An 18,650-nucleotide genomic window follows, 5' to 3' on the forward strand; every position below is an offset into this window, starting at 1 on the left:
AATCTATTGGTAACGTCACAGAAAGATATTCCGTTAAGAGCTTGTTGGGAAATTCAGTTCACCATTGCAGGAGGTGGACAAGTTAGTCAGAGATATGCATATCTTAGAAACATGGACTTTCAACTAAACAAAACACTAACAGACTGTTAATAACCGCTAACAATAGCTGTCATACTGAGTCATTTTCAAATGACTAAAGGCAATTAAAACAGGTGGTTTGCATCTGACCAACATTACATAATAATTTAATATCTGAAAAGTTTAAATCTTTTCTACTACAGGCAGTGGAATTATTATGGATAATAACGCGACTGAATTGAACCAAACCCTTAAAGTGTCTTACTACTATTATCTGGTTTGGGTAGCGCTGCTAGCATTATTAAAATAGCAGCTTGTGTGTGTAAAGATTTGCATCCTTTCTTTAACTTTTAAGAACGCAAAGTGTCCTTTCTAAGTCCAGCTTGTTACACAGAGTTCATACGAATAAAACAGAGGAACTTAGTTGTGCAAAATAAGCTTAATCTAACCCACTTATTGAAGGGTGTAGAGATAGATTAACTTCTTCAAATATAATCTCAGTATTAAAGCTGTGTCTGTGCATTAAAAGTGTCTCTCTTTAAGTGTAAAAATTCTATTGGGTTCTCTCACTTACACAAATGTTTATTCATTAACATACCACCGATTTTATGCTCTTAACTGTTTATTATAAAGGAATCCACAGAATCCTAAACATTTATTAGTGAATCCATGCATGTATATCGACAATAATGTTGTTTGGCAAGTTCAATTAACTTTCTATCCAAAGTCAATCTGTACACTTTGGGTAAAGGTTTGAGAGATTGAGTTGCTTGGGTACACTGTTAGTAAAGACATCTTGACTGTAGAAGATGGGAGAAATGTGGGTTAGTTACTGTCACAAGATTTATTATAATGGATACAAATGGATGTTTTGCTGAAATTGAGCAGCCCTGCTTTATTCATGTCTTTCTGATTAGCTGAAAGATAATGGGATGAAAACAGACTTAAAAAAAATTATGTCTCCGCCCTTTAATTTGCGCTCATGATTCCAGCGCTGTTGTAACGATGAAGGTGAGCGTGGATTACCATCGGGTGGAGTATGGGAAGTCGTTTCCTAACTGGTTGATTTGATTCAACCTGACAGATCGCAACCTCAAACGCACCGTAGCTTCTGACAGCAGCTTTGCTCGGCGGCACCTCTCCTTGAACTCTGCCCCATCACAGAGACTGAGGCTGCCTGCATTTGATGTTGAAAGTTGCAAGAGCTCTGCACACTTCCTGTGTATCCGTCAGCCATGTTGGCAGACCCAATTGAAGCCACGGCCTCTAAAAGGCAGCCCCGACCGCGAATACGCCGACTCACTCGTGTGCGCGCTGTCCCCCCTCCTTTTGATTGACTCACGCAGCTTCTGGCTCAACATGCTGTCATTACACTTAATGCGTACGTCTCTGAGCAAACCATACGGCTGAGGACTGCTGTTTTCCACGACATGTCCGAAGACATATTGTTGTCATGAACTTGCAAAGCTCCTACTGAGTGTCTGCAATCAGACGACAGACTTTGCTGCACAGTAATTTTAAGCAACTTGACTGGAATTGCGAAGTAGGATGTGACAGCAACTTGCCGCAGAAGAGGCAGCAGGCCGGTTTGCTCTGACCTGACTGGTTGGAAAAAGCGTCCGTGTCAAAGCAAAGGGATGTTAAAGGCCTGTCAGACAGGCTGACGCGGGGTGTTGTCGTCCACAGAGGAAGAGCCCTGGAATGGAGGGAAGCCAGGAGGTCGAAAGGGCCCTTGCAGACAATGGACAGCCAACTAGCGTAGGCAGGCCAGAGTTTGGACAGAAAAAAAGAAAAAAAAAAAATCCTCATTCCTGTATGTCACCGGTAGCTGGACAGACTTCCCGGCACTTTCTTCTCTTTGTGCTGTTGTGATTCATCTGTAAACAAACTCTTGTTTTTTTTTTCTTTTTTCTTTCTTTCTTTTTTTTAATTTTATTTTGGAGGAACCCAACATGTGCGTGTTGTGCTCTTCGTCATTGTTTGCAGTGATTTACAGCCATCTGATTCTGTGTAATTTCCTCCCCCCACATCCCTCTCTCAGGAAGCGCGCAAAAAAAAAAAAAAGAGGCATGTGATGTCGTACGAGAGAAGTTTCCAGTGCACGGTGTTTTTAATTTCTCTCATAAGGTTTTCCCAGCTTGCAGCAGAGCCGCAACAAGGTTTGTGGCTTTCAGGGGAAGCTGAACGTCCCACGCCGTATGTGTTCACAAAGTTCAAGTGGTTGACTTTGTTTAGGATTACTGTCAGGTGTCGAAAATGAGGCAAAATCGGGAGGGGGATATTTTTAGATCTCCGAGCGGTGTCTGCTTCCTCTTTCAAATAACACTTTCCAGTCACCACAAATGCATATTTTAACCCAGTGACATAAAATATTTGTATATGTTTTGTGTGACATACAGAGAAAGAACTGCGACATGTCACCATATAGGAAAATAAATTAAAATATTTGCAACATTTTATGACGGTAAATTTTTCCCTCGAGCTGGAAATTGGGAAATTTAATTTGGCATCTCCAGCTATAGTGTGCAGTGTCATGACCTTTGAACTTTTCTATTTTCTGTGACTTGGTATGGGCTGGCTCTTTATCACAGTAATTACAATAAAATTTAAAGCAGAAATAACAAGCGTTGCATTACAGTTCTAATAATGTTGTAAATACCAATAAGATAATATTTTGATTTAGATACATCTAAAGCAAAAGAAAAAAATACACAATGAATGGCCAAATTTGGTTGAAATTTTCAAGTGTTTATTGAATTATACCATGCCATCTGCAGGTAGGTGCTTAGCAAGTGTAGTTTAAAAAAAAAAAGAAAAGTTGACGCACTGAGTGATGGATTAAAGATTTTTCTTTACAAATAGTGGAATTTGTCCTTCTAGCAAGTGTTAAGTGTGATAGCCTCCTTTCATCCAGCTGACCGGCAGCGTGCATCAGCAGCACCGTTAACTGTACTTTCATATACCTAGAGGAAACATTTGGCTCCCCTACACTGGGAACAGTATAGAAGGACAAATGAAAGCAGAACTTTTTAAATCCTCAGTATGCCTCGGTACGGGTGATCCCGTCTTCACTCTGTTTATTAGGATAAGATGTAATAGACAAATAAATACTAATATGTAAATATGAATTTGAGAACTATTAAACATTATTTTTATTTATTTTTTTTTACATATAATCTGAAACATGTTGTGCGTTTGTATTCATCCCTGTTTAACTCTAAAACACTTAAATAAGATTGAGCGCAACCAAGCACATTTTGAAGACACCTTATCACAGTAAATACAGTCTGTTTGTAGTTGTAACAATGCTTCTCTTGACCAGTAGGTCAGATACTGAAACCCACCCCCTTTCTTTAACCGCGTCAAAACCATAATTGGGTTCTGGAGGGTTTCAGTGTAGAGCGGTCCCACGGCGGCTATTAGTCCTGAACTCAGCCGTCTGGGGTTCCACTCCCAACTTTCTGGAGTTTTGCTGCATTTCTCCAGCTTTTCCCTTTCTCTCTCTGCCCAATTCCTGCCATAATGTGAATTGTGGCGACAAGCACCTCAAAATGTAAAATAAAAAGAACCTCCTCTATTGAGAGTTTACAAGCACATCCACCTTCATGGTATCAAGGATTGACTATGAAGTGGTTTTGTTTACTAAAAGTCTGATAATGGTAACATGGTAAAAAAATCATGCATTTCCTTCATTTTCTGTTTAATTAGGAATCAGTAACACTTTTCTATTTTACAATCCTAAGGAAAAAATATGTTTTGCTTTCTTGGAGATCAGAACCCAAAGAAAGGCAGAAATCTGTAATGGTTGGACCCTGATTTTTGCTGTGCTTTAGTTGGATTTTGCTAGGATTTTCTGTGATGGACCTACAAAAAGTGTGGATAATTGTGAAGTGCAAGATAAATAAGATGTAGTTCTTGGAATGTCCCACAAATAATCAGAAACTTGTGGTGCGCAATTGTTTCAGCCCCCTTTTTTATTCTTATTTGTCTAAACAAAGTCCAGTTCCAAAAACAAATTCCCTTCAGTCTGTGGTTTTGGAAGGCTCTGCAAGATTCCTTCCTGCATTACTTCTGTGACATTACTGTTGCAGATTTCCAGCCATTTGTACACAAATGTCCAAAACTCAACTGAACACACAAGCCTGGCTGATTATCAAGGAAAGCACTAGCCAGTATCTGTTAGCGCCACCTGAGCTCAGTGCAGCTGTGGCCTTCTCTGGAGAAGCGTTTCCATTTCGTGCGTTTGATGTGAAAAGATATTATCTCTGCTAAACTGTAAAGGAAGCTCTCCCACGCAGCCGACAAGTGGATTCTTCTGCGTAACTCCAGAACACCATGATAGATGAGGCTTTAGGAGAAGCATTGCTCTCAGTAGCAGCCCTGTATCTGTTAGCTGTGCAGGCAAATCCAAACTCCCCATTACTTACCTGGCTGCAGATTGAGCATCTATGCAAATGCTGTGGCTCTTCTTTTTTAATGCAAAGCATTCAGGGAACCAAAGCAGACAAAAGCAGTAAATGGACACCAGTGAGAAGGCCAGCGATAAGCCCTTCCTTAGATAAAATATAAACGTTGTTATCTCTCTGCTCTCATTTGGAGGTTAAAGATGTCTCTATCAGTAGTTGATGGCCTCCAACCTTCATTTGGGCTAAATTAGGTCACTTCCAACCATAAAGGTTCCAACTGCAGTATCTCTGTTTAAATTGTGCGTGTCAGGAATTGATCTGATAATGTTCCTTTTTGTGACGGAAGCTTCCGATCTGTCCTCCGATATCTCTTTTTGTCTTGTTTGAGTTGGTACAAAGATGCCTAACTGGCATGTGTGCAGCACGTAACCTCCGCCTCTAGACATCAGCTCTTAACACCCTGTCTGCACTCTGTACTTATGCACAGTGGTGGGACTAATAACAGGCTCTACCTGGAAGCAATTTAACGTTGGACTCTGAGCCCTACTGTGAAATTTGTCTGCTCCCCTTGAGTCAGAGGCACCTTTCAGTAACAATCCATCTGCGGTAAAGGACACTCGCGTTTCCCCAGCGGCTGGGATAACAGACGACGCACGCCGTCCTCCCAGCGCAGTCCTGGAGACTCCACCCTGCTCCACCGTGTAATTTCACCCAGCTGTCTTTTGATTATGCAAGCAATAGCCTTGCAAACGTAATCAGAAATGAGCCTAAATCTGTCACCGTCTGTGATATCAGCGTCTGGTTGGGCTGAGCTGGAGTTGTTTAAAACGTTATAAAATGGTCACGGCTCTTCAACAATGAAACTACAGTAACGCCATAGAGTTGGGGAGAAGTAGAAGAGTTTGAAATCAGGATGCAGCGCCGGTCAAGGTGATTATTGCAATGTGATTAGCAGCAATGAGGCTGTAGCTGGGTGAACTGTTCTGTTCCAGGGAGTTCAGGCCGACCGGAGTGGGGGTGAGGTGTCTGATTTTAGTATTAGGTGACAGTACACAAAGAAAACAGTTTCTACAGGATTTGTAGGCCCATGTCAAAACAAGTTTTCGTCCCATTCAGTTTTTATTCCACCATGCCAGCATAGATTTTTGTTGTTTCCTCAGCACCTAGACCTAATCCTCAAGAATGTATTTAGATTTAGAGCGTGGGGGGTTTGGGCTCTGATGTGAAAAGGAAAGGATATTTAGAAAGCCTGTAATGCTAATTAGTGCTTCATTTTCTTTTTGTTTTCCTTTTCAGTTTTTGTTAAGACTTGTCCCACACCATTAGAAAGTTAGTGGGGTGGGAGTGGGAAAGACTATTTTGATACACAGGTGTGGGCAAATTTATTGAGACGTCTGCAAAAAAAAAAAAAAAAGTCAGTAGCCTCAATGTTTTTTTGTTTTTTTTAATGCAGTAGAATAATCTCACTCTGATTATTCTACTGCATTCATATATTTAATATGATTTCAAGTTTTTCAATCAAGGGGGGAGGGGGAAACAATTAACAAAATTACTGTTGCCACAAGTGGGGATACCCCTGCTGTGTACATGACATGTGGCTATTGCATATAAACGTTAGATGTCAATTAATGTTAAGCAGGGCATAACAATGCCAAAAGCCAATATATCTTTTATCCCCTGTTTTTTTTTTTTTTTTTTTTTTTTTTTTTTTTTTATCTGTTCCGACATTAAAATAATTACTGTACTTTACTGTTGCCAGTTGTATTTGGTTTGATTTCTGAAGAGGGTCCCAAGACCCCAAATTTGTTTAATTTTCTGAGATTGTTGACTTGAATGAAGAAACCACTATATCTGTAAATTCAGGCTAAACTGTAAAAATATAAATTCATTTTATTTCTTTGAAATGGGTATAGGTGAGTAAGTATTTACCACCGTTATAAGGGGCACCACCATCTGCATTTGTAGATCTCACTGCTAATCATCTTTTTGTTTTTTTTTTACTCCTAGGAATTGGGAAGGTAAAGAGCAGGAAGGGAGGGATGAGAGACACCGCTTCCAACGCCGACACGGATATGAGCACCGATAACGGCGAGAGGCTGTACGACCTCAACGTGCCCGCTTTCGTCAAGTTCAGTTACTCTGCGGAGCGCGAGGACGAGCTCTCTTTGGTGAAGGGCACGCGGGTGGTGGTGATGGAGAAGTGCAGCGACGGCTGGTGGCGCGGCAGCTACAACGGACGGTCTGGCTGGTTCCCGTCCAACTACGTGACGGAGGACGTGGATGGGACGGCGGGGGGAGGGGGCATGGGCGGCCTGGGCGATCCGGCTGCCGGATCGCTGACTGAGAAGCTGGTTGACGTGGTAAGAAGCAGCACGAACGGGAACAGAGTGTTGCACACGGTTCAGGCGCTTTACCCCTTCAGCACTGGCAATGACGAGGAACTGAACTTTGAGCGGGGCGAGGTGATGGAGGTCATAGAGAAACCAGAGAACGACCCAGAATGGTGGAAGTGCCGCAAAGCAGACGGACAGTTGGGCCTGGTGCCTAAGAACTACGTTACTGTTCTTGACTCCAGCTCCCATAAATCCACAGCAGGGCCAGCCGGGCCTCCAACGCCTGACTGTGACTACATCTCGCCCTCAGGCAGCGGGCGCTTTGCCGGGAAGGAGTGGTACTACGGAAAAGTGACGCGCCACCAGGCAGAGGTGGCGCTAAATCAAAGAGGCACGGAGGGAGACTTCCTCATCCGAGATAGCGAGTCATCGGTCAGTCACTAAGATCTGTTCATTCAAGGAGTTGTTCAGAATTTCTGAAATTATGTTCTGTTAAAAGTTTATAAGCAGCTACTATCTTACCTCTAGTTGATACAGCAGAGAGGATTAATTATTGAGCACACCAACATCAGTACCAATCCAAGTAATCCACGCCTACAAAGAAATCAACTCCAATTAGTCAGTAAATTCAGGTGTGTGTTAATATTAGGGGATGATGCAAGATTTCTCGTTACCAACGAAACCCACAAGAGTCATGTTAGAAGAATAAAAGCCCAGCCCTCTCCCAAGACGACGTCAAAAAATCTCACGAATAAGGTTGCCAGCAGTGTGAAAAGAATAATTTGATTTTCAGATCACTTACAGAGAGCTTCAAAAAAGTCCTGAATTTTCGTGAAAACCACAGTTCCTTTTAGAAATGTCTACTGCACAAGACTCCACTGTTGAAGTAAAAAGATTTTCAATGTCTTTGAAGTTGGTTTAAGACTACGACAAGTCAGTTCGCTACTCGGGGAGTTTACTGCGATCAGATGGTTGAAAACATGGTGTTGGGCCGTCATTGATGATTCAGTTGTGGCAGATTTCACGTCAGTGACGGAAGGAAGAATGGAGAACAGTGCCAGAGGCATTCTTGATAAGAATCTAAACAAGAAATGAGGGTGGATTTTTCAGCAAGACAATGTATACAAAAATAAATCTACGTTATTTACCCACTTAGTTAGCTGACTTGGGTCCTACTTATAGTTTCTGTCAACATCTTTTTCCCAGAACTTTTTAAGGGCACCTGAAAAATAGATGTGAACATTTTAGGTGTCTTGAAGGTGTTGTTACCCTAAAAAGTTTTTGATAGAATCTACGCTTCTTTTTTTTCTGCTGTAAAGTTCTTGCTATCTTTGTCTAGTATAAATGCAAATAAGTTGTACCCAGAAGACTACAGCTATGGGCTAGTCTCTGCAGAGCCAAGACTGAAGCAGATTTTCAGCATTTTAAGACTCTGATCATCATGATTTATAAGAACAGTATTTCATGTGTTATTTGTACAGATTACAACTAGCATTAACTGGTAAAAAAAATATTTGAACGTAAACCTATTACAGCAGTTCAAGTTAACAATATTCTAGTTATATATACGTATTTTTAGTTTTTCAAACCATGTTAACTTTGACTATGAATGTTTTCTAATGCTCAGTTCTCAGTTTGCGTTTCACACAGGAATATTACCGGGTTTGCACGATCTCCTTTCTCCGTCTTTTGTGTAAATAATCATCAGTATTAATAACCGTCCAATGAATGCGTAGCAATGGCTTAAATATACTCATTGCTACGCATTAACATAAACCCTCTGACATTTTTAAGATTAGAGGTACTTTACGGTTTATGTCCGCTTTGGTTTTGGGGCCCTTCCAATGCAGCCATTAGCTTCAGCCTCCGGAACCAGCCAGTCTGAATACGTATTATCTGCTGCTAAACTTTTAACAGACCTTCTCTTTAAAAATTCTGGATTTTTCCTTTTCCTTCTAATCGTTCCTGTTGTCCGTGGTCGCTAATCCGAGTTTTTCCTTCTACTTTTTCAGCCAAATGACTTCTCCATCTCCCTAAAGGCGCAGAGCAAGAACAAGCATTTCAAAGTGCAGCTGAAGGAGAACCTTTACTGCATCGGACAGCGCAAATTCAACTCTATGGAAGAGCTTGTCGAACACTACAAAAAGGCTCCCATCTTCACCAGTGAGCAGGGAGACAAACTGTACCTGATCAAAGCCCTGGCAGCATCCTGATCCGATCCTCTCACACACACACACACACACACACACACACACGCATACGTGCACGTGTGCAAGCACACACACATGCACAGAGATTAATGGCTTCCATATATAAAACAGATCCTTACACCAGAACACACACTAACATTTCTGCTCCAAGCCTGAAGACTTAACACATCATCAGGACTTAAATGGCCACTTTGTGAACATTCCAAGAGGAGATATGGAAAAAAGCATGGGAGAGACTTCGAGAGAGGGCTGAAGAAAAGACTTTACAGACCCCGAGAGATGACTACAGGCCTCTTGGTCGCATTTTAAATTATCCACGTTAGGTCATAGGCAACGGCATGTATTTCACCCTTGGTATCTATTAGGGTTTCATTTAGATTTCTTTATGTTGATAATATATAATCTTTTTTTTTTTTAACAATTTCCTTTAAAGATGTGATTTTTATTTTTTTTTTAAACTACACGACTGAGATATTTTTAGATGACGACTTACTCAGAGCCATGCCTACAAGTCTTACACGTTGACTCACTTTAATGTTTGTCTTAAAGCTTTTTTTTTTTTTTTTTTTTTTTTGTTTCTTTCTTTGTGGTTGTGGACACATTAATCCACAACGTCAGCTAATCATTGATAAAAAAAAATCAAGTGACCAAACTATATTTATTTAGATTTGTTAGGATCCGTGTTGTTGAGATTGAAATGTTACAATGCATCTGCTNTTTTTTTTTTTTTTTTTTTTTTTTCGTTTTTGTTGTTTTCCTCCATTTCTTGTGCAAAGTAGGCTTTTTTTTGTTGTTTTTTTGTACAGTAGAACTGCTTGTGCCACATTTTTGCTGTATCCACATCATGTGAATGTTACAAAGAGGAGGCAAATTACTCGGCGAATCTCATGATGCAAATAAGTAGAATAGTGTCAAACCAAACTCCCTTTTATCTTCTGTTAAGAATCCCAGCAGGTAGAAATTGATTTTTTTTTATTTTTCCAACTAATACCAACTTTTGGGGATCTGTCATTTCTGATTTTGATTGATTTCTCTCCCGTGCCCCCAAAAGGATTATAAAACATGAGAACAAATGTGTTTCAGGTTTGGAATCCAACAGCTTATGAAGGAATTACAAGATTATCCACATTAATGGACCAAAGTCCATGCCGCTAGCTGTTATCTGATTCCCCCTTTTCTAAATTAGAAAATGGCATCAAAATACATTTTACTGCAATCTGTAGAATTAAAATGGTGGGAGCTACTAGTTTTGTTGAAAAATCTATCTTTTTATCCTGGATCTGCTGAAAGCAAAAAAAAGGCAGATTTTGATCTCCAGCTGGTTGATTGGTTCATCTCTGCAAACATATTTGTTTTTTGTTTTTTTAATGACACATGCTGCTTTTTGATGGGTTTAGGTAGAAAGTTTATAGCTTAAGTGTGCTTAATGACAGTGGGAGGAGAAATCATATTTTTCACAAATTAAAGCTGACCAAATTGGTCTACCCTGATCTCCGGTCGATTGGTTAGTGCACCTCTAGGTTTTGGGAGTATCTTTGTGTCTAAAGCTCACCGTTGGAGTCATGGAGTCCTTTTCTTTTTGTTTTGTTTTTTTTGTTTGTCATCAGGAAAAGAAAATGTATAAATCTAGTTCTCTGGAACAGAGAGGGGAAGTGGAGGACTGGCTCAGGCAGCCAACAGGGTGATCTCACCGCTCCTAAATTAGTGATTGCTAAAGGGAATAGAGGGTCACCGGGAGGTCAAGTGTGTGTACTTGCAAAGCATGGATGTCATACGAAAAAAAAAAACAAACAAAAAAAAACGACCTATTCCTTGCGGAGGCAGAAAAGATCCAAGTTTCTAATGTACAGCGAAGGTTTGGAGTGAGCGTTTTTTTTTGTTGTTTTTTTGTTGTTTTTTTCACTGAAAGGGGACTAGGTAGAGTCTGAATGTGGAAGGTTAGCAATCAAAGCTGCAGCAGACGGAGTGCTGGCAGGGAGCAGCTCCAGCAGGGGGATGATGATGATGATGATGATCATGATCATCATCATCATCACAAAGCCTGCGATGATGAGTTCTCCAGCTGCAGCTGGTTGGACCCGGGCACAAAAAGAGAAGAGGATGAGGGAAGGAAAAATAGACTAAGGAATTGGAGAGCATGTTCCACTGTAACAGCCACGCCCAGTCCATCATCTACCATGCAGCTGATTGGGTGTAAGGTTTTTGATAGAAGCATCTGAGGTGATTGGCAGAAGTAGAGATGGACCAATCAGAATGATCAATCTTCTACCTATCAATATCAATTCCCCCCTCCCCCCCAATTGTTTTCTTTCAGAACCTTGTTACAGGAAGATTTAAACATCTACGTCGTTATTTGATGAGTAGTGGTGATGTCGCACAGTGTGTGAGAGTCTTAGTTTTTCCAAAACAAACACAAAGGAATTAAAGTACACTTTGAAATCCAGCATCTTATGTTGGCTTTTAGCAGAGCTGGCGTTGATAAAACGCCGGCTTCCGTGCGTAGTTTCTGGAGAATGTAGCTCTGTACCTTATCTCACAGAAAAGTCAAACATTTCATCATCCAGCATTTTCAAAACTGATTTTAAAAAGCTTAGAATAACAAAACAGGAAATCTGCTACACTGTTTAACCCTCCTGTTATCTGCTGAAAGTCTTGCTTTCTCCCGCAGCCCAAATAAACCACTGACATGTCATCAAATGCAATTGTTTACTTTAAAATAACTTCTCAGATCTCTGACACTGAAAATGGCTTGCTATGAGTCTTCTTTGCTCAGTAGTTGCGTCCACGTTGAGGACTGTTGTCGGTGTGAACTGGAGGTACTGAGGTGCAGTGCGTTCACAGGTTCATTCAGATTAATGTGTCTAAAGTGCTAATTTTACAGTTTCTTGAACGGTTTGTCTTAATATGGAGCACGCATAAAACAAAACAGGATTATTAAGCTTTTGGAGATAACTGTTGATTTGTAATTAAACTTGGCAATTAATTAGCATTCCCATTTGCAGCTATGTGGATTTCAGTAATCACACTGGTTTTGAAGTTGAAGAATTACGCCCCCCACCCTCCCTCTCAATTCCAGGGTTTTGAAAATACCCAATCTGCAGCTATCTGCTGGATTCATTTGTTGCAAGAAAAAAACTTTTCTGTTCATGCCGGTACTTCCTCCCCAGCCCCCAGTTTCTGCAGCATCTGTGATGCCGCAAAGCATTAAAGTGAATCCGCCAACACATTCTGCCCCACTTTAAAGGCTTTGGGAGAATTTAACGTGCCTTCACAGCTTTCCGGCAACCAAAGCTTTAGCTCCCCGATTTTGTATTTTGTATTTTTTATTTTTTTTTTTTTGTTCTTCCCCCTTTTTCTCTTTAGAACCCATACTTCCCTCTTCACTTATCACTGCTATCTGCTTAAAGCTTTGCATGTGCATCAGCGGAGCGATTAGCAGATGCGTCGGGAGGGCCGGACACATCCTCATAGGAAAGAGCATTTCCTCCTTTAGCGCTCAGCAAATGTCATGGACTTAACCCCTCCCTCTCTTTTCTTGGTCATGCATAATACGCCCTTTTTCAGTTGGTGTGTTCCATTTCAAGTGACCTTACCATAGCTGACTTCATCAAGTATTAGATGAACAGTGAATGCCTACACGCAAGTGATAAACACATGTGCGGATGTTGAGTGATAAACATAACTCCAGGTGTGATGTAATCATGACCTAAATCTGTATGAGCACCTCAAGTAACTTGTGTTTCAAAACGTCAACAGCTTAAGTTATCATTTTTACATCTTTATCTACAACTAGTGTAAGATTTCACTTTTGTTGTTTTGTTTTGTTTGCAGATTAGCCACATGAATATGAACAAACTCAATATTTAAATATTTAGCTTGATATTAAAACAGAACTACAGTATCTCGCTGCTTAGATATTGTAACTGGGATCTTTTTTTTTTTTTTTTTCCATTTTACAATAAGAAGGAGGCTGCATGAGCAGAGCCTTGTAGCTTTATAAAAAAAATAAATCTGCTTTAAAGAGACATTAAAAGTCAGTTGTGACGGATATTATCAAGACTGCTCGTCAAACTATTCGTCCTGATGGGGGAGTAAACTACCCTGCGGTCTGAACTCGCTAACTTAACCTGAGATATTGTTAAACTTTCACACAGATGTCTTGATAATATTAAAAACAAGTGGCCCGTGTTTGATTTTGGTGCTTTCGTGCTGCTTACATTTCTGTGGTGATATTTGTCTCACAGCTTTTTTTTTTTGTTTTGTTTCTTTTTTTGTTTTTTTTCTTTTATTTCTGTAAGTGAGAGTGAAGAAACAGATTCATGCTGTGGAATGATTAAAAAAAAGGCAGTGCTGTGAAAAAAATGTAATGTTATGCTCTTAATACTGTTTTTATGGAGGGGAGACTGTCTTCAGGTGTAATAATTTAGAAGATTTAGAGTGTTGAAGATGTAATAAAAAGCAAAAAAAAAAAGTTTTGTGCTTGTCTTTTAATACGTTATATTTTTATGTTGATATAAAAAGGAGCACATGTGCTCTGAATATATTAGATGATCAATAAAGTTAACCCTTTTCTGTTATTCAGCTCAATGCAGATTCACCACACGGTTCAGTTATTTATTGCTGATTATCTCTCGCAGGTAATTTAAATCCAAATTTCTGCCCGTCAGATTTAGACTAATGACTCGTTTTTTTTTTAACACAAGTGTGTCAGCCTACTGGGAAAAAAGTTTGGGCCATGCAGAAGTAGTCCTTTGGATGGGATTTGCTCAACAGTCCTGTCAATATTGTGGTTATTCATGTTGCCTGTGGAAAACTTTGGGAGTTTTTCCCTTTCACTTAACTTTCCTTCAGCATGCTTAGATACAGCACTCTTAGTCACACAGACTCTTCAGCATCTTGGTGAGATTTCCTACTAATGGAGGGACAACTTGGTGAGATTCCTGAATTATTCATAACATTTGAGGTAGATAATGTTTTTGTAATTGACCTCATGCAATACTTTAGTGTTTCTGTTATATTAGCTCCAAGCAATAATCATAGACCTTCATTAAAGGACAGTTTATATCTCTGTGTGTGTAATGAATCCTGAATCATGTTCTAATTCACGGAGAAGTGTCTTAATTCCAGCAGTTATATATGTGATGCGTGTGTGCCACCTGGCGGCCATTAGTAAAACTACATCTACAATGATTCAGAACGACTTTAAACAACTTGTTCACGACTTTTGGTTTATTTAGTCAGGTTTTGAAAAAAAAAAAATGACACTGACTGTAGTATTTTAAAATAAATCACTCTGTTCATTTGCATAATTCAATATATTACATAACATTCCGCTTACAAAGACACGGGCAGTCCAACAACATTTCCTCTTCTTCCAAGTGCCCTCATTAATCCCTTTAGTGTGAAGTAGTATGCTGGTTTTTCGTTGGCGCATGTGGGACAAAGTGAGTTTGTGTGGCTGTTACATAACTCTGGGGCAAACATCACAGCGGCCCTCAAAGTCCGGCCCCGGTCTGTTCCGACAACAGAACAGCAGGAGCCCTTTCAAGCTCGTTTTGTCTTCGTGCCATAACCCCCTCCCCCCCCTCGTCCCCCTCAACCTCCCTAACGATTTGCATGAGGGAAAACATTGCAAAATATCATGGTAAATAAAAGATAAAAAGGAACAAGCTCAAAGTTGTTTTAGATAATATCACAGCAAGCAATAAAAGTGCATTGTTGGTAAGCTATAAGTATGCTGCAACTCTGTTGATACCAAATAAACAAACAAACCAAAAAAAAAAAAAAGAATGGAAACTCATCAGAGAATAGATCTGAATACATAGTCTAAGGCAGACATATAAAAAAAAAAACTGCAGCTATTTACTTACAGTTTAAAACATTAAAAAGTATTAAGGCTTAATCATGTGAATGATTCCAGGTGCTGAAGAATCAGAAACCCTACATCAGGTGAACTCCGACTGATCTATTGTGAAATAGGAGACACAGAGGAAGCCAAATCTTCACTTTTAGAAGTAGAGCAAGTCGGACAAGGCGCCAGGCAGGTGGGTCATCACCTGCATCCTGATCCACCAGTGCGGCTCCATGGGGCTGTACCGCGTGTACGGACGCTTGGACCCGATGGCGTCTGCGATGTCATCCAGAACCGGAGTCATGTCCTTCTCGCCGCTGTTGCAGTAAGAGCGCATTAGCGCCATGTACTGCTCAAAGTGGCTTTTCCCGTAGTCCTCCTTCACCTCGGCGGGGGCCTCGTCCCACAGCTTGTTGGCTGTGGTGGCCACGATGTCTCGGGTGAGGATGCCGGTGGCCACGATGTAGTTCCCCGGCTCGATGATGGACACTTTCACTCCCCAGGTCTTCATCTCGTAGCGCAGACAGTCGGAGAAGACCTCCACGCCGTATTTCGACACGCAGTAAGGAGATCGCAGCCGGTTGCCCATCCTGCCGTACATGCTGGCGATGTTCACAACGCGGCCTGCAAGCGGATAAGACGCAACCGCGTTTATATTCGTCGGTCAGAGTTTTGTTTTTTTCAAGTGGGGGTTTAGGTGTGAGTTTGCTGAACAGGTCGGAAGATCAAAAATTGTAACTTTTTTTTCAATCAGTGAATGAACTTTGCTATGAGCTAATGAATTTAATATGAGAATGTTGGGAGTTTTATCATTCTGGATTTGGAAAGGATTTCAGATGTTTTGAACTCAGACAAATACGATCAAAGGGGAGTGATTACTTTTTTTTACACGAGGCTATGTTGGTGTGGACAGCTTCTGTCCTTTAACAAATGAAAACGTGATTTTTTTTTGTGTGCGTTTCCTTAGGTTATCTTTGATATTAATATTAGGTGCTCTGAATTTTTTCCCACCTCCACCAAGTCAAAAACCCAATTAAACAGATCAGCCTAAAAACAGATGCCAGACTTTTGCAAAAATGTTTAATTCATTTTGAAATCAAATGCATTATATTTACTACAATGCAGTGTTTTTGTTTTTACAGTCAACTAAATGAATTTCTTTTTAGCTGTACTTTACAGTGTGTTGTGTTAAAAACCAGTGTATATCTGATAAAAATAGTTTTGGTTAAAATTTTTTTACATTTGCTCCCTAAACTCTCTAAAAACGGCTTTGATTGTGTGTTCACAATCAAAGCCATTGTGTGTGTCGGTACACACACAATGGCTCTCTTTCAGATTTTTTGCACTTTGGACGCATCATTTTTTCGATATGTCATGCTTACATGAAGGTGGGCGTTAATAAGTAACGGACAGAGAAAAACCTTCCAAGGGTTTACCTTTCGCCCTGCGGATTAATGGCAGTACAGCTTTGGTGACCCTGATGGTGCCCCATAGGTTGACCTCCGACACCTGCCTGTAGGTGTCCATGGAGGTGAACTCCACCTCTCCGAAGGTCGACACCCCGGCGTTGTTCACCACGGCCCACAGACCTGACGGATTTACAGAATCGTAATGAATCGGCACACGTTTCATTTATCTGGATTTAGGGGTAATAAACTGTTAACAGTACCTCTTTGTGAGTCTTCCAGATTCCCTTTGATGTATTCGACGGCGTTTTTCACCTGCTCATCACTGCAGACGTCAAGCTGCACCACCTTCATGCGATCTGAATGAAATTCCTCAAGCTCCTTGGCACCCTCTCCCTCTTTGTCCTGCACGATGTAAAGAACATAGTCAGGCTCATAAAACAACATTTAGTAAATTGAAAATCTAACAAGGAAAAACCTAATCGTGCACTCCACAAATCTGGAATTCATGAACATTTCTGAATCAGACTTTGCTTTCTGATAGAGCTTTATTTTACTTTGCAGAGAATTTTTAGTCACTGTGTGCAAAACTGACAGAAATTCCCCAAAGCGTCAGTGGCAGCAAAAAAGTGCTCCTGCAAAGTATTGGCTCGCCACACTTTAGTTTCCATTTTGAAAAACAACACCAAAAAATGATTTTACTGCAATTGTTCTGAAAAAGATTGGATTATTACCTTCAGCAGACACCCAGCAAAGACCGTGTAGCCGAGCGTGTGCAGATGTTTCGCAAGTGAAAGACCGAACCCAGTGTCACAACCCGTAATAAGCACGGCTTTCCCTTTAACCTGTAAAACAGAAAGAAAAAAGCTAAATACTTCACTGTAAATAAGATTATCAGGTACAGAGCTGCAGCCGACTTTGCAAGGTTAATCCTCATGCACCCTTCACCTTGCACTCAAGGAGTTTTTCTGACAATCTAAAGTCCTGAAGTTTCCTCTCAGAAAGTTGCTGTGCATATTGACACATTCCTCAGACAGTCTGGTTTAATGTGTAGCAGGATCACTGCTTTGTCCCCTTACCTCAACCGACCCCCTGGGGAATCGAGGCGTCGCGACATACAGCACAAAAGCCGCGTAGATCACGACGATGCACTCGGTCACGCTCGTTTCCGGCAGTCCCAGCAACCTCATGATGGCGTTGAGGAGAGCGGGGAGCCCGAAGCCCAGCACCACGGTGAGGAGAACCGAGAAGGACACCAGGAGCGCCACTCGGAAAGCGGACTGAGGAGCCATCTTGGAGCGACTGTGTGTTTATTTTCCTGGAAAAGCTGTCTACATCACCCACCAGCGTGGGGTCACGGCACTGTACGACACGCCCCCTTCCTTACGTCGAATAAAGGTAAATAAATAAATTTTAAAAAATGTTTTTAAGCATCTCCTCCTGTAACAGCTGCAGATGTTCCGCAATGTTAAAACCATAGACTGTGTTAAAATTAAAGGTTTAGTTTTTTTTGTTATTTGCGTCACTGTGACGCCGACTAACGGGACACGGTAAAAGCGGAAGTAACTCATGGGGAACCTCCTTGCCTTAAAAAAAAAAAAAAAAAAAAAAAAAAAAAATCCGGTAAAATATAGCGGACTTGGCCGAATAGGAAGGTCAACAACGTCACTTCGGAGAAACCTCTGAATATACATACACACACAGTTCCCAAGTCAGTTGGGAAAATACAGACAAGTGAGACATTTTATAAGGTGAGTATCCTGAACCAAATATTTTAGAAAAAGATCACATCAGCAGTCAGACATGGTGCTAGTGTGATGATTTTGCTTGAAAACTCTCCACTGTGGCAGAATTAAAATTGTGAAAACAGTGGAGGCTTAATATATTTAAATAAATTTCAGATTTTTACTCAAAAAAAAAAAAAAAAAAGAAGTTTCATATGAACCCAGTAGTTCCTCAATTTTCAATATGTGAAGTTGTCAAATAATCCACTTTTCACTTTTGTGGTGGACATTTACCTCATGAAGTGTTGAGGAAAGCATGAAGTGCTCCTAAATATCTTGGTAGACGGTGTTGAATTTGGACTCAAGTTAACTTAAGTGGATTTGGACCAGTGAGCAGTCTTTTCTTTTTGGATCATCTAGCATCATCTCGCCATCAGAAGTAGCTTAACAGCTGGAGCTCATGTTCCTAAATGGGCTCATGTTTGCAGAGGACAGTCTCCAGCCAGTCACTTTTAATCTCCCCTAAACAAACTTTCTAGTGTAGTTAACACTCCAGATCTTTTGTGGCATATCCTGGGTTTTTGCTAGATTATGAAGCAGAAAAACTGAACTAGTTTAAAATCCTTGAGCCAAGATACAAGA

The 18,650-nt window shown here is 40.6% G+C and overlaps 2 protein-coding genes across 4 annotated transcripts in view; one reads left to right on the forward strand and one right to left on the reverse strand.

Annotated features, from left to right (window-relative positions):
* Nucleotides 1-13,487, forward strand: part of nck1b (NCK adaptor protein 1b) — a 39,825-nt gene extending 26,338 nt beyond the window's left edge. For both annotated transcript variants that reach the window (XM_007555563.2, XM_007555565.2), the window contains 2 exons: nt 6,492-7,249; nt 8,830-13,487. In XM_007555563.2, coding sequence (XP_007555625.1) covers nt 6,492-7,249; nt 8,830-9,030 — 959 coding nt within the window. In that variant the 3' untranslated portion in view covers nt 9,031-13,487. The remainder of the gene's footprint in view (nt 1-6,491; nt 7,250-8,829) is intronic.
* Nucleotides 13,488-14,238: 751 nt separating this feature from the next.
* On the reverse strand, nt 14,239-17,685 carry bdh1 (3-hydroxybutyrate dehydrogenase, type 1). 2 transcript variants are annotated; one of them, XM_007555566.2, is made up of 5 exons: nt 17,364-17,685; nt 17,019-17,129; nt 16,548-16,689; nt 16,315-16,467; nt 14,239-15,502 (listed from the first exon to the last, which is right to left on the reverse strand). In XM_007555566.2, the coding sequence occupies exons 1-5, from the start codon at nt 17,574-17,576 to the stop codon at nt 15,036-15,038; spliced, it is 1,086 nt and encodes a 361-aa protein (XP_007555628.1). In that variant the 5' UTR covers nt 17,577-17,685; the 3' UTR covers nt 14,239-15,035. The 2 variants fall into 2 exon arrangements, with proteins under 2 accessions (XP_007555628.1, XP_016528673.1); XM_016673187.1 differs by lacking the exon at nt 17,364-17,685 and adding an exon at nt 17,233-17,348.
* Nucleotides 17,686-18,650: the final 965 nt, after the last annotated feature.

Source organism: Poecilia formosa, unplaced genomic scaffold (genome assembly GCF_000485575.1).
Source record: "Poecilia formosa unplaced genomic scaffold, Poecilia_formosa-5.1.2 Scaffold71, whole genome shotgun sequence".
NCBI lineage: Eukaryota > Metazoa > Chordata > Actinopteri > Cyprinodontiformes > Poeciliidae > Poecilia > Poecilia formosa.